Below are 24071 nucleotides of genomic sequence, written 5' to 3' on the forward strand. Positions count from 1 at the left end.
TGTCATTGTGTCAAATAGGTGATTTTCCATGCTGGTTGTGTGTACTTTGCAGCAACTGCCTAAGCATCACCCAAGATGACTATGGAGTCGGGGTGCTTGTTGTAAAGGAAAAACATCCACAATCGCCACACCATTTCCTCTGCACTCAGCCCATTAACCTCCCAGCTTCAGTTACTGTAAGGGATGATTAAGCCAGATTTGCTTCGATCATTTTTTTTGCAGTGTCTGTGAGGCACCAGCAGGCTGAGGGAGAACCATCTGCTCTGGTTTGCTGCCATTCTGCAGAGGAGAACAGGATTTTTGTCTTCATAGTGATTTATTATGGTGTCCATTTGAGAGATTTGTCAGTGTAAGCATCACCACCCTTGCGTGATGTTTTCCTCTCTCCCCAAATCTCATATTATTTACAAAAGCTTTGTAAATAATATGAGCAGCATTATGCATTGCATTACCACACTGATAAGGTGTAGTTCAGAGTTTGAGAAGTGAAAGGAATCTGTAATGTAAATAAGGAAAATTATTTTAGAGGTCATCACCTCTATCACCTTATTGCCTTACCATCTAAATACCAGGGTTGTGCCTGAGAATGCTAAAAATTTTGCTTTGTCATCACAGAAAAAAATTACATATTTAAATGTTTAAATTTAAATAGACAACAGTAAATTAACATTTTTACAAATTGTATTGTTTCCTAATTTTTTGAATGGTTGTGTGTAAATATGGAAGGCGATTATCACCGATATTAAGCATTATTTATGGTTATCGGTATCGGTCATTTTCAAAATTTTCATTTGTATTATGGTTCATTTGTGTTATGGTTCACTAAAAAAAGTAATAGTTGAATTTATAAAAATTACCCTGTTCAAAAGTTTACTTGCGCTTGTTTTTTTTAGTAGTTACCTGAATGATCCACAGCTGTATTTAGTGATAGTTGTTCATAAATCACTTGTTTGTCCTGAACAGTTAAACTGCCTGCTGTTCTTTAGAAAAATCCTTCAGGTCCCACAGATTCTTTGGTTTTTCTGCATTTTTGTGCATTTGAACCCTTTCCAACAATAACTGTATGATTTTGAGATCCATCTTTTTACACTGAGGACAACTGAGGGACTCATACACAGCTGTTACAGAAGGTTTAAACACTCACTGAAGCCTCAGAAGGAAACACAATGCGTTAAGAGCTGGGGGTGAAAACTTTTGAACAGAATGAAGATGTGTACATTTCTTATTTTGTCCCAGATATCTTATATTTTTCATTTAGTACTGCTCTTTAGAAGCTACAAAAGATACTTACGTTTCCCAGAAGACAAAATATATGAAATTTACCCTGATCTTTAGATTGAAGAAGTTTTCACTCATTTTCTTAATTTATTTTGTTTCCTTCTGGAGCATCAGTGAGCATTTGAACATTCTGTAATAGTTGCATACGAGTGACTCAGTTGTCCTCAGTGTGAAAGGATGGATCTCAAAACCATAGTCACTGTTGGTTCAAATACACAAAAATGCTGAAAAACCAAGGAATTTTTAGGACCTGAAGGATTTTTCTAAAGAACAGCAGGCAGTTGAACTGTTCAGGACAAACAAGTGACTCATGAACAACTATCACTAAAAAACACAAAAAACCCACAGCTATGAATCATTCAGGTAACAGCACAGTATTAAGAATCAAGCATATGTAAACTTTTATGTGAATTTTTTTTTTTTCATGTGAAATATCTTATTCAGGTCATTTTTTTCTAAACAAAAAAATAACATGCATTTTGTATGATCCCTCTTATTTTGGTTAAATAGTTAGCATATTTAGCAGGTTCTGAGAGGTGTATGTAAACTTTTGACCTCAACTGTATATCAGTTAAAAATATCGGTTATCTGTAAATAATCGGTATCAGCATCACCCTTAAAAACACATTTCGGTCGACCCCTATATCAGAGTACCATAGACATCTGATATCATATTTTTTATGAGGCATCACAGCATTTTCCTTTCTTCCATGATGTACAAAACAAACCAGTTCTTCAGTTGTCTCTGGCTGGTTTCCTCTAAAGCCATTTTTATTGTTATCCCACCCCAGCAACATTTGGACTCTTCGTACAGCCTGGCATGTTGCAAATGAATGTGTGCTCAGAGAAGCAGAAGGCTATTTATCTGCAGATCGTGTGTGTGTGTGTGTGTGTATGGAATGAATAAAATACATGCTGCTGTCTGCAGCACCGTTGAAGACATGATGGTGGCTGGCTACATCTTTCATTAGACAAGCTAGGGCCAGGACTGGATTAAAAGAAAAATTTTGTCTTCATTTACTCACCCATGCCAAGTCGTTCCAGCCCTGGTTTTATTTTCTTTCTTCTCTGAAACACAAAAGGAGATTCCTGTTTTATCCATTTACACTAATTCAAACTGAATGAACACTGGTGCTTCTTAACAATTCATTTTGTTTAACACAACAAATATGAGTAAATAATGGCACTTATTATTCTTTTTAGCCTGAACGTCCTTTGCGTAACTCCCATCACAAGCACATACATAAATGTGCTGCAGAAGTGCCCACCCCTTGTGATTTATGTGACTTGTTCTTGTTAAATAGAGTCGTTTTGGTTATTACACTGTGCTTGTAGGGCTTCTGGAATTGCTGCACATTTCATTAGATGGTTCCCCAGGGAGAGGGGAATAGGAGGCCCTGCTGATCTAAGTGTGGTGAGTTTGCAGTGGATGTGCAGAAGGGACTTGGTTCTTTACTGGAGGGACCGACTCCTTGAGGACGACTCACTGCTTGCTTTAATCACTTTCACATAACTCTCACATTGACTCTGTATAGAGCGCCATTCACATTAAGATAGAAAACCATTATTTCACTGCCCGCTGGGCGATTGCAGTTATGAGTGAAGACTTTGCAAGACAGTCTGCCTGATACTCAGAGTGGTTGTTCTTTGAACGTGCTAAAATGAGTCATCGTGGAAAACAAACTGGAATGAGATGTGATCACGCTGCATTTCTTTGGTTCAGTGTTCAGTGTGATCCTGATAAAAGCAGTGATTTCAAGCTAATTATGTGAGGCTTTATCTTTTGACTTTTACTATGGGGTACACTGTTTGATTAAAGATACAATTAAAACAGTAATATTGCAAAATATTATTACATTTCAAAATAGGCCTAACTGTTTTCTATTTTAATATATTTTAAAATGTAATTTATTATTGTGATGGCAAAGCAGAATTTTCAGCAGCCATTATACCAGTCTTCAGTGTCACATGATTCTAATATGTTGATTTAGTGCTCAAGAAACTTGTCTTATTTTCATATTTTTAAGTCTTATTTTGTCGTAATATATTTTGGTGATTTTTTTTTTTTTAATTCCTTGATGAATAATATGGAAGCCCATTTTCACCACAGAATAGAAAAATAAAGTAGTTATCTCATAATTCTGACTTTTTTGCAATTCGAGACAAACTTGCAATTCTGAGGAAAAAAAGTTGTGAGATATAAACTCAGAATTCCAACTTTTGAGTTTATAATTACAATTCTGACTTTTTTTATTAAAATGAATTAAATTATTATTGTTGTTTATTGCAACATTTTTCCTCACAATTCTGACTTTTTACTCACAGTCAGTTAACAGCTTGCAATTCTAACTTTGTTCTCAGAATTTTGAAAAATTCCAAATTGTGAAAGAATTATTTAGAAATTCTAAATATTTAACAATTTGGAATTCTTCAAAATTTTTATTTATTATTCTGTGGTGGGAACAAGGTGGAAATAAATTTAAGAAACAAGCTTCTAAGGAATAGAATAATATGTACATACTATTAATAAGCAGTAATTAGGAGTTTATTGAGGCAAAATCGTAGATAATAGTTAGTTAATAGTGGGAATTTGACCTTAAAATAAAGTGTGACCACAATGTAATAAAAAAAAAAAGAATCCATAAAATTTACATTTATAAACTGTATTTCATTAAGTTATCTAATTTTAATATACCAACCTATTTAAGTACTGAAATCTGTTTAGTACCTGATAACCACCAGTCATTCACAGAAATACCATAATGGCAATACACATGATACTGAAATAATGCAATAAACACTAATTCAACAACATTAGATGTAACATACAACCCTAATATACACAACTGCTAAGAAAAAGCTAAGAAGAAACAGTTATTTCAATGAAAAAACATCATATATGAAATGTAACGGGGAATTCTGAGAATGTCAATTTACGTTTTTTTCGCAGTAAATTGTTCTTTTTCACTTCCAAAAACTGTATTTTATCATAAAATTAAATGTCTATTACAGTTTTTCACCTTCTGTAGTAAGGGAACTTACTGTTAACCAAGTAATAGGTTTCTGCTGTAGCGTTTTTCCATTAAAATCACAACCATTTTTTACAGTACAGTATTTTTTTTTTTTTTAAACTTAATTTTAGGGTGGTGCTTAGTGTAAAAGCTTTTTTGGTCTTATTATTGTTTTTAGTCAAGTAAGTGATTGCAATCAATAGTAACCTAAATCAGAAACATTGGTATTCAGCACCATGATTCAATGTCTTGTCTAGTGTTAGTGAGGTATGTAGGAGTTTTACAGGTGAAAACAACACAAATGCGTGTCAGCTTTGTGACACCTGGTGGAATAGAGCCGGGCCTTATAATTGTTCTTAAGGCCGATCGATGGGATCCATGAAACAGGGAAAAGAGAGAGCTGTACTGGTCCCTCAGATATTGACCACTGTCTGTCAGAGAGAACGAGAAAGGGATGGAGAGAGAGATAGAAGAAAGATGGCACCGAAAATGTGTTTAGAATGAGACTAGGTCAATTGGCAATCTAGTTTGTAACACTGTTGTTCACATCATTGAACAAGCATCTCACATCTGAGAAAAACAGATTGAATCACAGATTGAGTCAACGTGAAACGGCACTCTAACTAGGGATGCACCAATTTTACAAATTCTGGCTAATACTGATATAACGATCATTACTTTGATTTAAGGTTCATTTTGTGCAGTATCATGTATTAAGTAACAGCTAACTATGAATGACATTATTTTCTTGCATGTATTAATCTAGGTAAATGTTGATTTTAAAATATATATTTGTTTTTGTCTTTGGTCTTAAGATGTTTTTCAAAGGGTCTTATACTTACCAAGGCCTATATTAATTATTACAATTATTATTACAATTTTAAAACTCAGTAGAAGTGCAGCATTGCAACTTAAACTGTAATTTATTCCTGTGATGCAAAGCTGAATTTTCAGCACCATTACTCCAGTCTTTAAAGTCACATGATCATTTAGAAATAATTCTAATATGCTGATTTGCCTCTTAAGAAACATTTCTTCTTATTATTTTGAAAACAAAATGCTAGCTCTAAATGATGGTGTAGGCAATCTAAATGTTAAAATAAGCAGATATTAACATGCACAATTTAATGTCCAATATAGGCGTATAAATTAAATCTTGAATTGAGCATCTCCATGTCCCGTTTTACTTTTGCTGTCTGATGCATTCCTAAGTAAAACAGGATATTTAATGAGGAAAAAAACGTATGACGGCACATTTATACATCAGGAATTGATTGTATCATGAAAAGTGGGTGTTGCAAACAGCAATCAAAATGAGAAGGATTTGTGATATCAGATGAAAATGAATGTTGTTTGAGGCAGAGCACGTCTGGATGGAAATTACAAAGACAAACATTTGGAATAATGTGCAGCAGTCCTGATAAGGAATATGCCTTGAGAATATAAATAAGATTTTGACTTCTGAGATTAATTGGAAGAATAATATTTTTCATGGCTGATTAACTAAACTAATAAAGTGGTGAACCAATTAAGCTATTTTTTAGGTATGTGCAATATATTTTATGTCTAGATGATGTGTTTTGTGCAGCACATTCCCTTTTCAGTACTTTTATGCTGTATGCATGTATGCTTAACATGCAATACATCAGAGCAAAAGGACCCAGGTGTGGACAGCACTACAGGAATGAGTGAAAACAACCATCCACCTGGGTCATTATGGACACGAGCAGTGACGGCTAATGAGAATGAATAAGGAATGTTTCAGGTGTCTGGCTGCCTCAAAACACCCTTGATGTTCTGCCTCAGCAGGCATCGTCCTCTATAATGAGAGCAGTTTAGCTGTGAAAAATGGCAATCCATTTCAGTGGCCACGTCATGTAGCCCACAGTCGGTTTCTCAATGTGTTTTTGAATGTGTTTTTGTTGGCTAACGTGCACTTTGCTGTTGTATCGGTACAGTTATGGATTGTGTGCTCTTGTGAAATTAAAGAGCTCGAAATCAATGTGGCTCCCTGACCCCGTTGCTAACATCGCAGGTGTGAGACTCTATAATTCATGATTTCATTATGCAAATCTAAAGCTGCACATGATTGCCTCAGTCTTCTCATTAAACATATTTGATTTCTGTCCAAGGGATGTAAATTCGAATAAACCTTTTAATAAACCTAAATGCATCAATTAGTTTGAACTATTGGAGAAGGAAAGTAGACGTCTTCAGCGCTGCTGCATGACAATATGCTATGCAATGGTACAAATGTGTACTGATGTATCATTAATGCCGTGGTAGAAATATTCCTGCAGCTATTAGCTGGAATGGACTTCTTTATGGTGTTTACAGGTCACAGCCATGACGAAATAAGGAGTAATGTCAAATATAGAGCATGATGTTCCCCAGACAAGTCAAGATCAGGATTGGGTTGCTTTGTAAGGTGCTATAAGTTTGTACTTCTTTATTGATTGATTGATTAAAATATATAAAACTGTCTTTTAAAATTTCAAAGAGCATCTGCTTTAGGGTTTTAGGTGGAAGGATTCAATGGGCAAACTATATTGTTTATGACAGGATACGTTAACAACATGACTGAAATGTTTAAAGGGACAGTTCACCCAAAAATGAAAATTCTGTCATCAATTACTCACCCTTATGCCATTCATAACCCGTAAGAGCTTTGTTCATCTTCGGAAGATATTTTTAAGATATCTGTAATGCAACTACCACGTTCAAGGCCCAGAAAAGTATTAAGGACGTTGTTAAAGTTGTCCATTTCACATCAGGTCAGAAGCTATAGCTTACATAAAAAAATAAAAAAAATCACTAACATGACACTTTTAAATTAAATAATTTTATGCAGATTTATTCATTAATCTGTATTATACTACGGGGCCGTTGAATGCTTGATTCTGATTGGCTGACGAACATTGTGCAGTTATTTTAGGGAAGCGCACGGCAAATGTAGTTCCAGGCAGCTCTTGACCACATTACATGTCCATGTCACTTTTGCCACACGTTTTCGTTTATTTCAAACGTCTTACAAAAGCAAAATAACCAAAAACAACAATGCCAGAATATTTTCATATTTTTGCCACAAAAATTTTTTATGTACCCAAAGCACATACTCTATGCCTCCTCCTCTCTCTTCCCAGATGCACACACATACACGTTAACATAACTAGAGGTTGACCGATATTGGATTTTACCGATACCGATAACTAGGTTGGACAACACTGGCCAATACCGATTAACTGACCGATCGTTTTTAAAATGGATACTGAACCGAAAATATATAATACTCTACTATTTAAAAAAAAAAAAAAGTAGCCTACTGAACCATACTTTGTAAATGAATTAAAATATTAATATTAATTATATATTGATCATTACAGTTCAGTTCATTGTTCATTAATGTTAACACAATTTTTTAAATATATCAGTAAATGCTGAAATGAACACACTCTAACAAGGAACAATACTTCTATTCTACAGCTTTTATCAATCTTAATGTTACAAATGGACTCATATTGTAAAGTGTTACCATCACATCAATAATCAAGCTAAAGATGGCCATCTTTAAATATCAACACAAAGGCCACAGTACTGAAATTGCATACATATTGATATTGTGTACTTTTACAATTTAACTGCTTCTATTCCAGAACATTTGTGGTTATCTAATCAAAATATAAAAATATGTTAGTCACACAACAGGCGAAAGTGCAGCACCGCATCTACAAGAACTCGCAGCTATCCGGTATCACACGCACTGGACGCATCGCATTCAATTCAAGCGGCGGTCTACAAGAGTTTATTTGATCACCAAACGGGCAAAAGTAAACTGCTGTCCTTTCTCCACTAATGCAGCATCTAGTCAACAAATTCATCGCTTAGTAATGACATGAAACATGCACTACAGTATACTGTAAAACAAATTTTGTTGTCGATGTTTTAAATCCGCATTTGAAGTGTCAAGGCCGCTCTCATGCTGTATAACAAAGACTATAGGGACTTTGCTGTATAATGGTGACCTTCTCAGCCTCTCCAGCAACAGACCCAACCCGGAAAAAACTATCGGCATGGATTTTTGCCGATAACCAATAGTTCCGCCAGTCAACTATCGGTGCAGATTAATCAGAAAAACTGATACATCGGTCAACCTCTAAACACAACCGCTAATGTTGTTAGTGCTGCTCCGGCGATTTGATCAGCTTCGCATCGTGGCCACATCACCACCTGATGTCAATTATTCCTTACATATGTTTACATTTTTTAAACAAAGATGAACTCTAAAAGATTTTCAGAATTTTTACAACTGTTTTGCACTGGCTCTTTTGCACTCTTTTGTACTGTCATTATAAAATATCTTCATTATTGTTTATTTATTCTAAATCTTAAGTAATAAATTCTCGTTCAAAGGACCTTGAACTTTGCATCTTGTTTTGGTGTGCGGATCACCAGTGCAAGTACAAACATTATTTTTGCTTTATGTAATTGGCGCAGAATTTGTTTATATTATTTAATCCTAACAAATAATTTCTTGTTAAAAACTAACGAAAAATTAAAATAATTTACTTATAATTTCCACACAGGAGAGACTTGGTGTTGTTTCCAGACAAAAAGAAATATATCGGTATCGGCATCGGCTATCGGCCAAAATGAATTGGAAAAATATCACCATATCAGATATAGTCAAAAATCCAATATTGTGCATCCCTTAACTTTATTAAACAGTTTTTTTCTCTTCTGTATGCGTTGTGGTACTGCCTTGAACGCAAGTCGATGACTGACATGGAAGAGAAGAAATTGAATAATAAAGTCATTATTTTTATTTTCTTTGTGCACAGAAAGTATTCTTGTAACTTTATAAAATTACGGTTGAACCACTGATGTCACATGGACTATTTTAATGATGTTCTTACTTCCTTTCTAGTCCTTGAACGTGTTGGTTGCATTGCTGTCTATGTAGGGTCAGAAGGCTCTCAGATTTAATCAAAAAATATCTTAATTTATGTTCCAAAGATAAACAAAGGTATTACGGGTTTGGAACAACATGAGGGTGAGCAATTATTGACAAAACTGTCTTTTTTGAGTGCATTTTCCCTTTAAGATGTGGTCAGGTTTCTGTTGGTCAGCATGACAAATCTGACAGATGTCAAAAATTGCAAAGCAATTTCCAAGCAACAATTCAATCTTCATTATTATTTTGTTATATCTTCAACATAAATATATTTTGATATATGTACGGTTACTGCGATGTATCATTGGAATACGTCATTTTGTGTTTTTAAAGATTTTAAAAATAAAATCAAAGATTTATTTTTAAAGATGTTGTTCATACCACCCACCTGTGCCTTGGGGGTTAAGAAGGCGAAGAGACAAAAATGTTAAAATTATTTTTAAAATGTGTCTGGTGGGTTGCAAAAAAGGCACCATCGACTGGAGGCTGCTCTGACGTCACAGGCATTGATCCTGAATATGAAACGAAGGCAGTGGGTGAGGAGACTCCCGACTGGAGCTGCTGCCGCTGCTGCTGGGCAGGAGAGACACGTTCAGCCTCGGTGCACAACAGAACGGGGGAAAAAAGGGGGGGAAAAAGCAAAACGGGACATGAAAACGGATTTGCCAACTGGCATCCCTTAGTGCAAGGCTCGATAGGATTGACTCATTCTCTCTCTCACTCAGTCCGTCTATATTTCCCTTCCTCTCTCTCTCTTTTTGTCTTTCTCCCCTCCCTTCCCCCGAAACGGTGCAGGGTAGTGGTTTCTCAGCCTTTCTCGCTCTCGCTCTGCTTACCTCTCCACACACAGTCCTTTGCTTGCTTGCTGCTGCTGGTTGAGTTTATTATTCTGCACTCTTATTGGTCAACTCTCAAGCGATGGTTTAGAGCCGGCTCTGATTATTTGCCTCTGGGAATCCTGAAGAACTGAGGAGGTTCTTTTTCCTCGAACGTTTTTTGTTCTGGTATTAGTTTGAGCGGCTGCCTAAACTGAAAGAACAGCAGCACGATAGCTGCAGCGGAACAACTTTATAATACAGAATTGAGTTTATAGGGGAGTATGCCTAGAAAAATCAAGTTGTTGAGACAGAAGTTTCACTCTCAGAGAAATTACAGCAGGTGAATTGAATCAGCAGGGTGCGTTTCCTCTCTCAAGTGGTTTTTCAGCAATCCAAGCTGGATTCAGATCATGCTACAGATACGATCAGGTCACCACCGGGTCTGACCGTGAATCCCCAGCTTCCAGAAAACGTCACTCCCACCTCGGTTAAACGCAACAAAAGACCAGGATTACTCCAAGCCATGAAGAAAATCTGGTCCAAGAAACGCTTTCAGGTGAGTCCTTGCATGCCTTGTTTTTTGTTTTTTTTTGCCTTGCATGTTGACTTTAACCGGGAGTTTGAGTTTGACCCATATATGTGGGTTTTTGTCATTCACTGAGCTCTGTCTGGGGGAGGCTTGACCCAATTCCCTCCTTTAGGGCTGTTAGCGCTCATTCGCACTCCTGCGCCCCACCCTTTTCTTGTAAACAAACGGCACCCATCTGGCTAATTGCGTGAGGATGATTACAGCTGAATAGGTGAATGTCCATGGCTCATCAAACACCATTATATTCTGATGCATTCTGGGTTACGCTAAAACCCCAGGATGACACAGAGACAAAGGTGACAGCCCCCCTGGGTGCTTTGCTGTCGCCTCTTCAGGAGTCTTTCTTAAAAGATATTGTTTATAACAGAAAAGTTTCATTTTGAAACAAGCTTTGGATACGAGACTCGTATTGTTCGATTTTGCACCACTAGAGAAGACATATGGCAAGTCAGCACGTAGGTTGTTTTCTTGTCCAAGTGCAATAAAACAGAAATGCTTGTAGCAGCAACCTATTTTCCCTGATGCATATTTCTAAGGATCAGTAGGATCGTAAATTTGACTACCTCACACTTCAATGCACTAACGGGAAGATTTTTACATCAAGACCATCAACTAAAATGATTGCGTTTGTAGTTTTCTAGTCAGTACATTTACAACGTATTGTAAACAAATGGCATCACATCAGCAGGCTGTTATTAGTAGATGCCTATTGAAATTCCAGTGCCAAGATATTGCTGTGTGGTTGCTAAGGTGTTTTTAATATGTTGCTAGGGGGGTATTTACTGGTTCAAGTCAAGAGATCACAAGTTCACAAAAACCATTTAGTTCCAAAACCTGAATGCATTAATTCTATTATGTAACGAAAAGGCATATTTTCGAATGCATTATACGTTGAAAGTCAAAGTGGGTAAATGTTCTTTATTTTTGTATTCTGTAGAAAAAGAAATGCTTACTGATTTGGAACAACATTAGGATGTATAGTCTATATGATAACAGAGTCATCATTTTTGGGTATATTATGCCTTTATATGGCAAATTGTAATATTTATGCTTAACAAGCACCACTAATAACTGCAAAATTCTCTGTATACAGACTGTCGGGTCAGAATGCAAGCCATGCCTCCCTGCCTGGATGGCACGTAAAGTGAAAATGAACAATCTGCACATCACCGTTTTGCCATTGGCTGTAAATGCGAAAGTGTCCTTCTTTTGACAATATGTCATTGTGACATTTTACAGGTGAGAGCAGGACGAGCTCTTACTTCTTCCTCTCAAGCTGATAGGAATCCTTGTGAAGATGAAAGGAAAAGTGGGTGTGAAGGAGAGGAGAGGGGGATGGGTGAAAGGAAAAGATAATTGGATCTTAGTCTGCAGACGGAGACAGGGGCAGAGATTTAGCTTGGAGACCAGACGGATACCGAACAGGTGGCTGAGTCATAGTTTCAGATGTAGGCTAAATGGTAGTTTCATTTTCTATCCTGTCATGTGAATAATATGTAATTATTTAATCCCTTCTTTTGATGTGTGTTAGGGAGACAGCATATCACATTGCTGCTACTAAAGGTAACTAGGTTCACATTTCCTAAAAGATTTATCAGTGCTTGCAAGGTAGCAAATGAACCTCAGGTGGTAGATTTTTTTTTTTTTATAAATGAGAGCACATTAGTGCTGTTATGACATTCAGCACACATCTTGTTTGCCCAAAAACCATAAAAAGGTATTAAGCAGCATACTGCAGTAGGGTGTCTGAATACTGTGTTTGCATAATTGGAAATTTTTTTTATTTATTATTATTTTATTTTTTTTGATGGAATCATAAATGAATCCTTCAGTATGTGGGGTCTCACACTACTATGCATGTTTGGTGGAAATAATAAAAATGGTATCTGATAGTGTAAAAAATGCCAGTTTATCAATTTATGATTCCCTTTTGACTGAGAATAAAGCATTTTAGTCACTTAAAGTAGTTGTTCACTTCCAGAGCAAAAATGTACAAATAATGTACTCACCTAGTTGTAATCAAACATGTGATTATGCCTTTCTTTCTTCAGTCGTAAAGAAATCATGTTTTTTGAGGAAAACATTTCAGGAATTATCCCCATATAGTGGACTTCAATGGTGCCCGTGAGTTTAAACATCCAAAATGCAGTGTCAATGCAGCTTCAAAGGGCTCTAAACGATCCCAGCCGAGGAAAAAGGGTCTTATCTAGCGAAGCGATCTGTCATTTTCTAAAAAAATATAAAAATGTATATCCTTTTTTAACCTCAAATGCTCATCTTGTCTAGCTCTGCGATGCACATGCGTACTGTGTAATCCGGGTCAATACAGTTAGGATATGTTGAAAAACTCCCATCTTATTTTCTCCTCCAACTTCAAAATTGTCCTACATCGCTGTTTTACCTTTTTTGTAAACAGCGTTTGATGATCTTTGCATGTTCACTTTGTAAGTACTAGGTCGGTACTTCTACAGCGATTGTAGGACTATTTTAAAGTTGGAGAAGAAAATGAGATGGGAGTTTTTTTTGACATATCCTAACTGTATTGACCTGGATTACACAGAGTACGTATGCGCATTGCAGAGCTAGACAAGACGAGCATTTGAGGTTAGAAGGTATATAAATTGTTTTTTTTTTTTGACCGGTCGTTTCGCTAGATAAGACCCTTATTCCTTGGCTGGGATCATTTAGAGCCCTTTGAAGCTGCGTATAAAATGCATTTTGGATTTTCAAACTCGTGAGCACCATTGAAGTCCACTATATGGAGAGAAATCCTGAAATGTTTTCCTCAAAAAACGTAATTTCTTTACAACTGAAGAAAGAAAGGCATGAAAATCTTGGATGACAATGGGGTGAGTACATTATCTATAACTGCTCCTTTAAATATTGACTTGTGTTTCTCTAAAGCTCATTTGAATTTGTTCAAGTCCATTAAACATGGCCTTTTTAAAAAAATAAAATAAAATAAAATAAAATAATGGGGAAGACACACAAATCACAGATTTATTTGACAGTCTTAGTTAGCAATCTGTGGTACATTTGTAATTGATCAGTTAATTCTACAAAAGTTATTATGCTACAGGTCCTGTTACCTGTAAACTGTTTAAAACAAAACAAAACAAAAAAAAAAACATGGCATTTTGATTTGAAAGCCTGTTTCCTAAAATGTGCCATTATACAAAAATGCTGTTTGTAAATTAACTGACTTGATAAAGAGGCAGCAATAAAGTTTCATTTGTTTCAAATGCAGTAGTCATTGTGAAGTGTAAAAATGACTACAAATGATTGCATTTACGCAAAGTAGACAAAAAATTAAATTTGGGGTAGTATGCTCAAACCTTTTCTTGATCTGCTCCCAAAGGATGCCTTAAAGGTTTAGTTCACTTCCAGAACAAAAATTTCCTGATAATTTACTCAATCCTATGTCATCCAAGATGTTCATGTCTGTCTTTCTTCAGTCAAAAAGAAATTAAGGTTTTTTAGGAAAACATTTCAAGATTTTTATTCATTTAGTGGACTTCAATGGTGCCCAAAGGGGTGAAGGTCCAAATTCAAAGGGCTCTGCATGATCCCAGCTGAGGAATAAGGGTCTTATCTAGCGAAATGATTGATCATTTTCTTAGAAAAATACAGTTTTATTTACTTTTTAACCACAAATGTTCATCTTGCACTAGCTCGACCTCACGCATTACATAATCACGCACGTTACGTAGGCAGAAATACTGACCCGGTGTTTACAAAGCAAACATGCAAAGAAAGTCAAACTCCCTTTATAAAAAAGGTAAAACAATGATGTCACGATTTTGAGGTGTTTGAACATTTCACGAGTTTGAAAATGTGATGGAGTTTTTCACCCTACCCTTTTTTAATTGAAGTACAGAGACAAACGTGATTACATAATGCGTGTAGACGTGCATGTGCAAAGCAGAGCTAGCATTTGTGGTTAAAAAGTATATAATTTTTTTTTTTTTCCACTGTTTTTTCTAAACCTGCCCTGCTGACTCACATGCATTAGGGAACGCGATGGGTAGCTGAGAGAGATGTGTTCCTTAAGGTGTGAAGTGATTCACTTGCTGCATTGGCAGGAGTAATGAAAAGTTAGACCGGGTGAGATTGAAATAGCCCACTCGCTCAGGGCTGAAAGAGTGGAGTTAGAGCAGAAGGCAGGTACCATAACCCAGATTAAATAGTGCCTGGCAGCATTCATCAGACCTTAGTCTGAGCCTAACCCGGCAACATATAAATTACCTAGTGACCAGGAAGGTAAAAATGATGCATCAAAACAGCCAGAGCTGTTGCCTGGAGTTGTTTGATTCATCCAGCATGAATGCCGGTGGTGTGGGCCGACAAGAAAAATAATTTGAGCTCTCCAAGGTGCTGACCAACGGGGCTCAGAAGTTTTTGTCTGAAGAATTAGAGTGGCTAGAAAAAGACAACAAAAGCAGCTCTGTTTCATGCAGCTGATGTTGTTTTGGTGCCAACTAATGAGTGAATCATTTTTTTAAAAACATTTTAGCTCTATTCTAAAACGATTGAGCTGCCTACTCAAAAAGTTTCAAAAGAGTTTGGTGTTAGGATATGTTCTTTCTATGTTCTCCCGCAACCCACTAAATCCAAAAACCATGTTCGGAAAGGAAACAACGTGTACTACTGAGGAACAAAAGGCGCTTGAATTTGGCCAAACTGAACCAGGATTTCCAGGGTGAGAATCTTTGGATAGGTGAAAAATTAGGCTAATATCTTAATTAATATTGCTCATACATATCTTTACCACCTATTAACTTTAGTTTGTCAACATATTTGCCCTTTCCTGTTTACTAAGTCCTTTTCTATATGATTTAGCAGCTTCCACACATTTTTTCCCGTAGTTTAGACATCATAAATTAGCAGAACAACGTATTTAGTAGTACATTTACCGTGCAGTCCGTGCTGTTGTTTACATCTGAGTATCTCCAGTATGGCTACGCATCTGGGTAACTGACCAAAACGTGACATAAGTGCAAACCCTCTGTTCGTTTTCTGTGCCTTTCCGAATACAGAAACACGATTGTTTTTGTCAGTGTTGTTTTGTTCTAAATTAAATGTAAATGTTATTTTTGACATTTCTGCTTTGCCCTTTCATCTTGGATTATTGTTTTCATTTGATCTTGTAATGCATTAATTGCCTTCATTATGAAGGATACATGCAACTTTGGACAAAAGAAAGTATTTTAGAAAGCGGAATTGTTATGGGATATCTAGAACATCCTAGCAACCATTTAGAAGACCCTAGCAACCACTTAAAGCATTAAAATATTTCAGAAGATCTTAGTAATCATACACACTACTAGTCAAAAGTTTTTGAACCGTAAGATTTTTAATGTTTTTTAAAGAAGTCTCTTCTGCTCACCAATTGAAATATTTGAAACTTTTAAAATAACTGCTTTGTATTTGAATATATTTTAAAATGCAATTTATTCCTGTGATTTCAAAGCTAAATTTTTTGCATCATTACTCCAGTCACATGATCCTTCAGAAATCATTCCAGTATTCTGATTTGCAGCTCAAAAACAATTTATGTTGAAATGGCCGAGTAGAATTTTTTCAGATTTCTATGATGAATAAAAAGTTCAGAAGAACAGCATTAATCTGAAATAGAAATCTTTTCTAACATTCTAAATGTCTTTATTGTCACTTTTGATCAATTTAAGGCATCCTTGCTAAATAGAAGTATTAATTTATATTATTTATGTCCCAAAAATGTACTCAACTGTTTTAAATGTTGATTATGGTATTAATAAAAATGTTTCTTGAACAGCAAATCAGCATATTAGAATGATTTCCGAAGGATCACGTGACACTTTGGAGTAATGATGCTGAAAATGTAGCTTTGATCACAGGAATAAATTGCATTTAAAATATATTCAAATGGAAAGCAGTTATTTTAAATAGTAAAAATAGTTCACAATTTTACTGCTTTTGCAGTATTTTTGGATCAAATAAATGCAGGCTTGGTGAGCAGAAGAGAATTCTTTAAAAAACAATACAAATCTGCTAGTGTATATGCACTGAAAAACCCCACAACTGTAGCATTACATGTGCAATCACAACTTCTTTAGAAAATGTGCAAATTTAGCTCATGTTGAAGAAAAAGCTGATTTATCAAGTTAATTAGCAATTTTCTTTTTGTTTCACCAACTATAATAGTATATTATAATCCTGTTAGAGATATGGATATTACATATCATTGTGTATTTGTTACCATACAGCTATGAACAAAGAGGACTCAGTTAATTTCATTTTTATAATTGGATTAGACTATCATAAAAATAATTAGTTGTGCAGCCCTGTGTCTTTTTTTATAACCATTCTTGATGTTGTCATACAACGTAGTCACTGAATGTCAAATGATGAGTGCTTGAGTCCATGTTTACTTCTGCCTGACCCAGTAAGATGAGCGTCGCTCAGCTCTTCACAGCACAGATGGCAGGCTGAAGATCCTCCCTCGGTGGCCTGCTCACAATCAAAGGAGTGAGTGTGCATTTGGCAGGTCATTTTGGATAAGTGTCAGTTTGGAAAATGTAATTGAAGCTTGAAGGGCCCTCTGTTACTATAGCAGCTTTCAGAATTATCATGGGACGAGGAACCAAAGCTCGAAGATTATGTCAGGCTCACAGAGTCTGCTCTCGGTTCATTTACCATTTAAAGTATAGATTGAGGAATTGATTGGTATGTGGATTCATTGACTTTGCTGTAATTAGTGGTGTTTGAAAAAGCAAAAAAACTTGGTATTATTGATCATATACACTGCCAGTCAAAAGGTTTTCAATGTTTTTTTTTTTTTTTAAAGAAGTCTCCTGTTCATCAGGCCTCCATTTCTTTGATCCAAAATACAGCAAAAACCGTAAAAATGTGAAATATTTTTACTATTTAAAATAACTGCTTTCTATTTGAATATATTTTAAAATATTATTTATTCCTGTGATCAAAGCTCAATTTTCAGCATCATTACTCCAGTCTTCAGTGTCACATGATCCTTCAGAAATCATTCTAATATGCTGATCTGCTGTTCAAGAAACATTTATTTTATTATTATTATTAATATTATTATTATTTAAAACAGTTGAGTACATGTTTTTCAGGATTGTTTGATGAATAGAAAGATCCAAAGATCAGCATTTATATGAAATAAAAAGCTTTTATAACATTATATACTATACCATTCAAAAGCTTGGAGTCAGTATGTGTTTTGTTTTGTTTTGTTTTATTATTTATTTTATTATTTTATTTTATTTTATTTTATTTTTTTATTTATACATTTTTGGGTCAAGAAATTATAGAAATCAATATTTTTATTTAGCAAGGATGCTTTAAATTGATCATTGAATTTAAATTGAGTGATGATAAAGACATTTCTAATGTTACAGAAGATTTCAGATAAATGCTGTTCTTCTGAACTGTCTATTTATCAAAGAAACCTGACAAATTCTACTCAGCTGTTCTCAACATTATAACAATAATAATAATAAATGTTTTTTGATCAGCAAATTAGAATGATTTCTGAAGGATCATGTGACTGAAGTAATAATGCTAGAAATTCAGATTTGAAATCACAGGAATAAATTACATTTGAAAATATATTCAAACAGAGAACAGTTGTTTTAAATAGTAAAAACATTTCAAAATTTTACTGTTTTTGTTGTACGTTGGATTAAATAAATGCAGACTTGGTGGGCAGAAGAGACTTATTTAAAAAAAACATTAAAAATGTTACTGTTCAAAAACTTTTGACTGGTAGTGTAGGATTAGCAGTTGAGAATAAATCCCGAAACGTCATGAACGACACCCCAAAAAATGCACTTTTGATAATGATAAATCTAGTTGAATTAATATTATTTATGTAATGCATATACTAATGTTGCTTGACGAGGGAAATGTTCTTTCTTCAACAGTTTCTCCCAAGAAACCCATGTAAATAAATGCTAATAGTACTTGTAGCAAATCAAGTGCGCGTAGGCTTTGTCAGTAACCGTCTTAATTGTGTGTGCTGACCATAAATGCGTTTCTGTGGTGCCTGTGTTGTTAGTTTTGACTAAACAAGGCAATAGAAGAATTCAGATCTTTTGCATAATGCATGCCACTTGTGCGGTGAAGTGGAACGGGCCTTTTCGTCCATTAAGATGCCAAACATGGAGGCTAATGACAAATTAACCAGCATCACATGCGCATGAATCCTTCTTCACCTATGAATTATTCAGATGTTTTAATGTCCTGTAAATGTTTTCTTTACAACAAGCAGAAAGCTGAGCTTACGCAGATTAATTCAAAAGGCTGACTTGTAATTCCTCTAAAAGTTCATCCACTTTTATTTGCCTTTCCCCTTCACCAGCCCAGCAAACCTCCAGGCACAAGTGTCTGAAACGGCCGGCCGCCATCCTTAGCTAATGCGTTTAGGGAGCAGATTCACAGAAGAGGGGTTTGAAATTACTGGTGCCTCAGCCATTAGGATTTCATTTCTCCCTGTAACTAATGGATTGGGAGTGACAGACAGCCGCTGCCTGATGCGTCTTCGCCATTGCTTCGGCTTACATTCATCCATTGTGAAAATTGAACACAGGTGGATAGGAAGCTATACTGGGAAGCTGAGAATCGCATTTCCCACTAAACAAGATGAATTTGTTTAGAAACGGACAAAGAAATTACATGCTTTACAGTATGTTGCTTAAGAACTGGGAATAACAGCTTGTAACAGAATAAGATCAACCATTTCGTAGCTGTCATTTAGCAGATGCAGTTAATCCAAGGTGACATGCGGGTACACCAACGCAGGGATTGGCAAAAGAAACTAGCTCCATTTTTTTTAGCCTCTCAGTCACCAAATGTCCTACATAAGATTTAAAATCTAGGTTAGCAGAGCAAAGACGGACATGTTTTTTTGAAGACCGTCAAGTGGCGTAAGTGCTAGCCATCGCTACATCTTTGTTCTCATTTCAGAAGCGCTCTTGTCAGTCCGCTTTGGGGATATCAGCTGATCTGCTGTTTGAAATGCTTGTTTGTCTTGCTCATTTGAAGTGATTATCATACATTTTGAAGCATTCTGTGCAACCACTAACTTATGTGTTTTCTCTTTCCATTTTCAGAAAACCGGACACTCTAACCGAACGTTTGGACGGTTCACTCATGGTGTGTTTGGCTTTATAGATAACAGGTTATTACAAGAGAGATTTTACAATAACTCTTAAGTCTGTCAGTCATCTAATGCCTAGTCTTTGTTTAAAATTGAGGATGCATTGTTTCTTTTTGTTTTTTATCCCCTCTACAATTGAGAATGCAGCTAATCTTGGAATATCCATCTGTTAGCAGTCGTGCGGAAAATGTACAATTGAAGAATTTAAGTCATGAGAGTGAGTTTGGATTGAACTAGCAACCACAAGAAGCCAAATTCGAAATAAATGGAATGACACAAAAATTCCAATTAAATTTATTTATATGGTTTTAGAATATTTATTAATATTTTGAATAACGTTTATTTATATATTCTTGAGGTCAAAAGTTTATATACACCTTGCAGAATCTGCAAGAGGGATCATCCAAAATGCATGTTATTTTTTATTTAGTACTGACCTGAATAAGATATTTCACATAAAAGACATTTACATGTAGTCCACAAGAGAAAATAATAGTTGAATTTATAAAAATGACACCGTTCAAAAGTTTACATACACTTGATTCTTAATACTGTGTTGTTACCTGAATGATCCACAGCTGTTTTTTTTTTTGGTTTTTTTTTGTAGTGATAGTTGTTCATGAGTCCCTTGTTTGTTTGAACAGTTAAACTGCCTGCTTTTCTTCAGAAGAATCCTTCAGGTCCCACAAATTCTTTGGTTTTTCAGCATTTTTGTGTATTTGAACCCTTTCCAACAATGACTATATGATTTTGAGATTCATCTTTTCACACTGAGGACTCATATGCAACTATTACAGAAGGTTCAAACGCTCACTGATGTTTCAGAAGGAAACGTGATGCATTAAGAGCCGGGGGGTGAAAACTTTTGAACCAAATGAAGATGTGTACATTTTTTTTTATTTTGCCCATTTAGTAATGCCCTTCAGAAGATACAGAAGATACTTACATGTTTCCCAGAAGACAAACTTTGTTACATTTACCCTGATCTTCAAATTCAAAAAGTTTTCATCCCCGGCTCTTAATGCAGCATTTAAACCTTTTGTAATAGTTGCATATGAGTCCCTCAGTTGTCCTCAGTGTGAAAAGATGGATCTCAAAATCACACAGTCATTGGTGGAATTGGGATTTTCTGAAGAACAGCAGGCAGTTTAACTGTTCGGGACAAACAAGGGACTCATGAACAACTATTGCGAAACAAAAAACACAGCTGTGGATCATTGAGATACTAAATAAAGGTCACTACTAAATAAAAAATAACATGCATTTTGTAAGATTCCTTTTATTCTGCAGATTCTGCAAGGTGTATGTCTATGAACTACAAGTACAAATTTTGTTGGGGTGGCACATCAAAAACTTAATATTCATCAAACTTCAAAGCTTTTAAAGCTTTTTTTTTCTCCCCCAAAACTTTGATTTGGAAAGACTCGGAAGGCTTCAAATATAAATTGCATTTTTCCATCCGGTTTGTTACCTCAACTTAAAATAACTTTTGCTGAGTTAAAGTTGTTTATATTTTCTGTGTTTAGTTAGCCCCTTGATATCTCGCCCAGACTTCTTGTTTCAGTATGAAATATGTAAACAGCCATCTCAAGACAGAAAACTGTGCTCGTCTTTAATTACATTCAGCAGTAACACATGCAACTTGCCAACTTCCAAAATGTGTTTCTAACTGTGAAGCATCACACAAATGTGTGCCAAAACAAAGTTTATACTGCTGTAGCATCTGGAGATTGATGATAAATCATTACGATTTAGAATTTCTGTTACTCGATTCTCAGAGGCAAGTCATCAAGTGTCCCTTTGAATATGTAATTTTTGTCAGTCTCTGAATCAGAGTGCTCCATAACCTCATCAGAGACGCCTAGAGGGCCTGCATCAGAGGAAGTGTTCAGTTCAGACAAATATGATCTAAATCGTGTGCCCTAAATTGTGCATAAAGCACCTCCGCTGCTGCACTGCTCCCATTACCTCTGAGAAGCGTTTATTATAAATGACTGCTAATGGGGATATCATTCATATTCATGTCTGATAATTATAAAATAATTTAGCCTGCGTTATATCAATCTCCACGCTCTGAAATACATCTTAATGCAGCATCTATGCAGTGCATCCTCAGTTTTAAGTACCGACTGTGCATCTTTTTATGAATTGTTAGTGTTTGTGTTCCTCTTGTGATTTGTAATAAACCATTGTGTTTTTGATTGTGATTTCCTCTGTTATTGAACATGTCAGTCTGTGTCAGTGTTGTGTTTGTTTGCTTGGATTCGAAGAGTCATGCTAGACAGATTTCAGATTTCAACCTAACAATGAATCACTTTATGTACAAAGGCACTATAATCTCAGCATCAATAATGCAAAAAGCTTAGCAGTGCTTCGCATTGAGGCAGTTTATAAGAACTGCTGACACTTTTGCAATGATATGATGAGATTTTAGATGTGGCTCTGTATAAAAGCTCTTTAAATTTAAACTATGCCTTAAATAATTAATTAGACAGGCAGAATTAATGTGGATTACTCTCTTTATTACGTTCTCCATTGAAGATCAGGCTCTATTACGACAGTTTCATTCATGGGAATTCATCTTATCCCCTTTTTATTGTATATGAACCTCATGGATTAAAATGTTGCTTTTTTTGTTGATAATAATAGTTAGAAATACAAACTAGATTATTTTCCGCAGTACCATCTGGGTAACTAAATTAGCCTTGATCTCACTTTAAAAGGATGATAATTTCATTAAATATTAACTGGCTTAACAGTATATTATACATAAATGACTGAAAAATATGCATTTGAAAGCTCAAAATCCATATCCTGTCTGAGATGAGAATATTTGATTAAAGACGTTCTGGAATTTGCTGCTCCTTTTACTCATTTGTACCAGCATGACTGAGTCTACAGGGTTTGATGTGCAAATAAAAAAAGATCCTGCTTAATTAAAAATGAAATTAACTTTCATTTAATGTGCAGTCACTTCATCCTTAGCTAATTAAGCCTTTAAGAAAGTCATTTTGCAATTTGATTGGCCCGTGTGTTCATCCTTAGCGATGTTTGCCCAATGGAAGTTCAGGAAAAATTCTTCTAAACGCAAAAAAAAAAAACAAAGCATAAGCAGATGTTGGTGATGTTGTGGAGCAAGTACTAGTCAACCAGAACCAGTAAACTGTGCAAATGTGTCCATTCAGCAGTTTGTTGCTGTGTTATCTGTTTTCTGGGATGGGATTCGTCTCTATAGTAACGGTGATGTCTTGTCTGCTTCTCTCCTCTGCCACTATGGAAGCGAAGTTTTCCGCTCCTGTCGGAAGCAAAGCTATGGTAATGTTTGTTTTCATCTTTGGGCTCACTGCAGTGGTTCGTCCTCTCTTCTCCCACCAAGCTCCCATTTCAACACCATTTCTATTTATGCATTTCACTTATCACTATGTGGCAACCTAAATCCTGCTTTTTAGCTCAAGTGATACACTTTTCCTCAAGAAAGAAAAAAATGTTTACTCACAAAGTGTGGTTTTATTGTCTTAGTTTGATTTCTTTTATCATTGGTGGTGTTGTTTTTTGATTTAATGTCTTATTTTTTTGTGGTAGACTCTGAGACTACAGAAGACGAAGCCGCTGAGCCACAAATACCCCTGGAAGCTAAAGAAGGAGCCAGAGGTTTTCAGGATGAGGCCCAACGAGTACCTGCAGGTAAATGACACTATAAAAATTAACTGCTATGTCAACCTATTATAGTAGAGCTTGTTAGAAGTAGACATAGAAATTAGTACTTATATGTACAGAAGTCAAAAGTTTACATACACCTTGCAGAATCTGCAAAATGTTAATTATTTTACCAAAATAAGAGAGTTCATACAAAATGCATGTTATTTTTATTCAGTACTGTCCTGAATAAATGTTTCACATAAAAGATGTTTACATATAGTCCATAAAAATAATTAGAATATAATTTTAAAATAATTTTAAAAGAAAATGTACACATCTTCATTCTGTTCAAAAGTTTACACCCATGGCTCCTAATGCAGCATTTTGTTGTCTTCTGGAGCATCAGTTAGTGTTTGAACCTTCTGTAATAGTTGCATATGAGTCCCTCAGTTGTCCTCAGTGTGAAAAGATGGAGCTCAAAACCATACAGTCATTGTTGGAAAGGGTTCAAATACACAAAAATGCTGAAAAACCAAAGAATTTGTGGGACCTGAAGGATTTTTCTGAAGAGAGGCAGGCAGTTTAACTGTTCAGGATAAACATGGGACTCATGAACAACTAT

The 24071-nt window shown here is 35.5% G+C and overlaps 1 protein-coding gene across 7 annotated transcripts in view; it reads left to right on the forward strand.

The window, feature by feature from the left end:
• spegb (striated muscle enriched protein kinase b) overlaps positions 1-24071 on the forward strand; it is a 108412-nt gene that overhangs the window by 25120 nt on the left and 59221 nt on the right. For 2 of the 7 annotated variants that reach the window (XM_051118644.1, XM_051118638.1), the window contains exon 2: positions 23393-23494. Coding sequence is in view for 4 of the 7 variants with exons in the window: in XM_051118638.1 (XP_050974595.1) it covers positions 23393-23494 (102 nt within the window). In the remaining 3 variants the exon portion in view is untranslated. Of the gene's footprint in view, positions 1-9792; positions 10615-19757; positions 19832-23090; positions 23126-23392; positions 23495-24071 lie in introns of those variants that run through there. The other 5 variants (XM_051118640.1, XM_051118641.1, XM_051118642.1 and 2 more) reach the window with 5 other exon arrangements.

This window comes from Labeo rohita, chromosome 9 (assembly GCF_022985175.1).
Source record: "Labeo rohita strain BAU-BD-2019 chromosome 9, IGBB_LRoh.1.0, whole genome shotgun sequence".
NCBI classification, from domain to species: domain Eukaryota; kingdom Metazoa; phylum Chordata; class Actinopteri; order Cypriniformes; family Cyprinidae; genus Labeo; species Labeo rohita.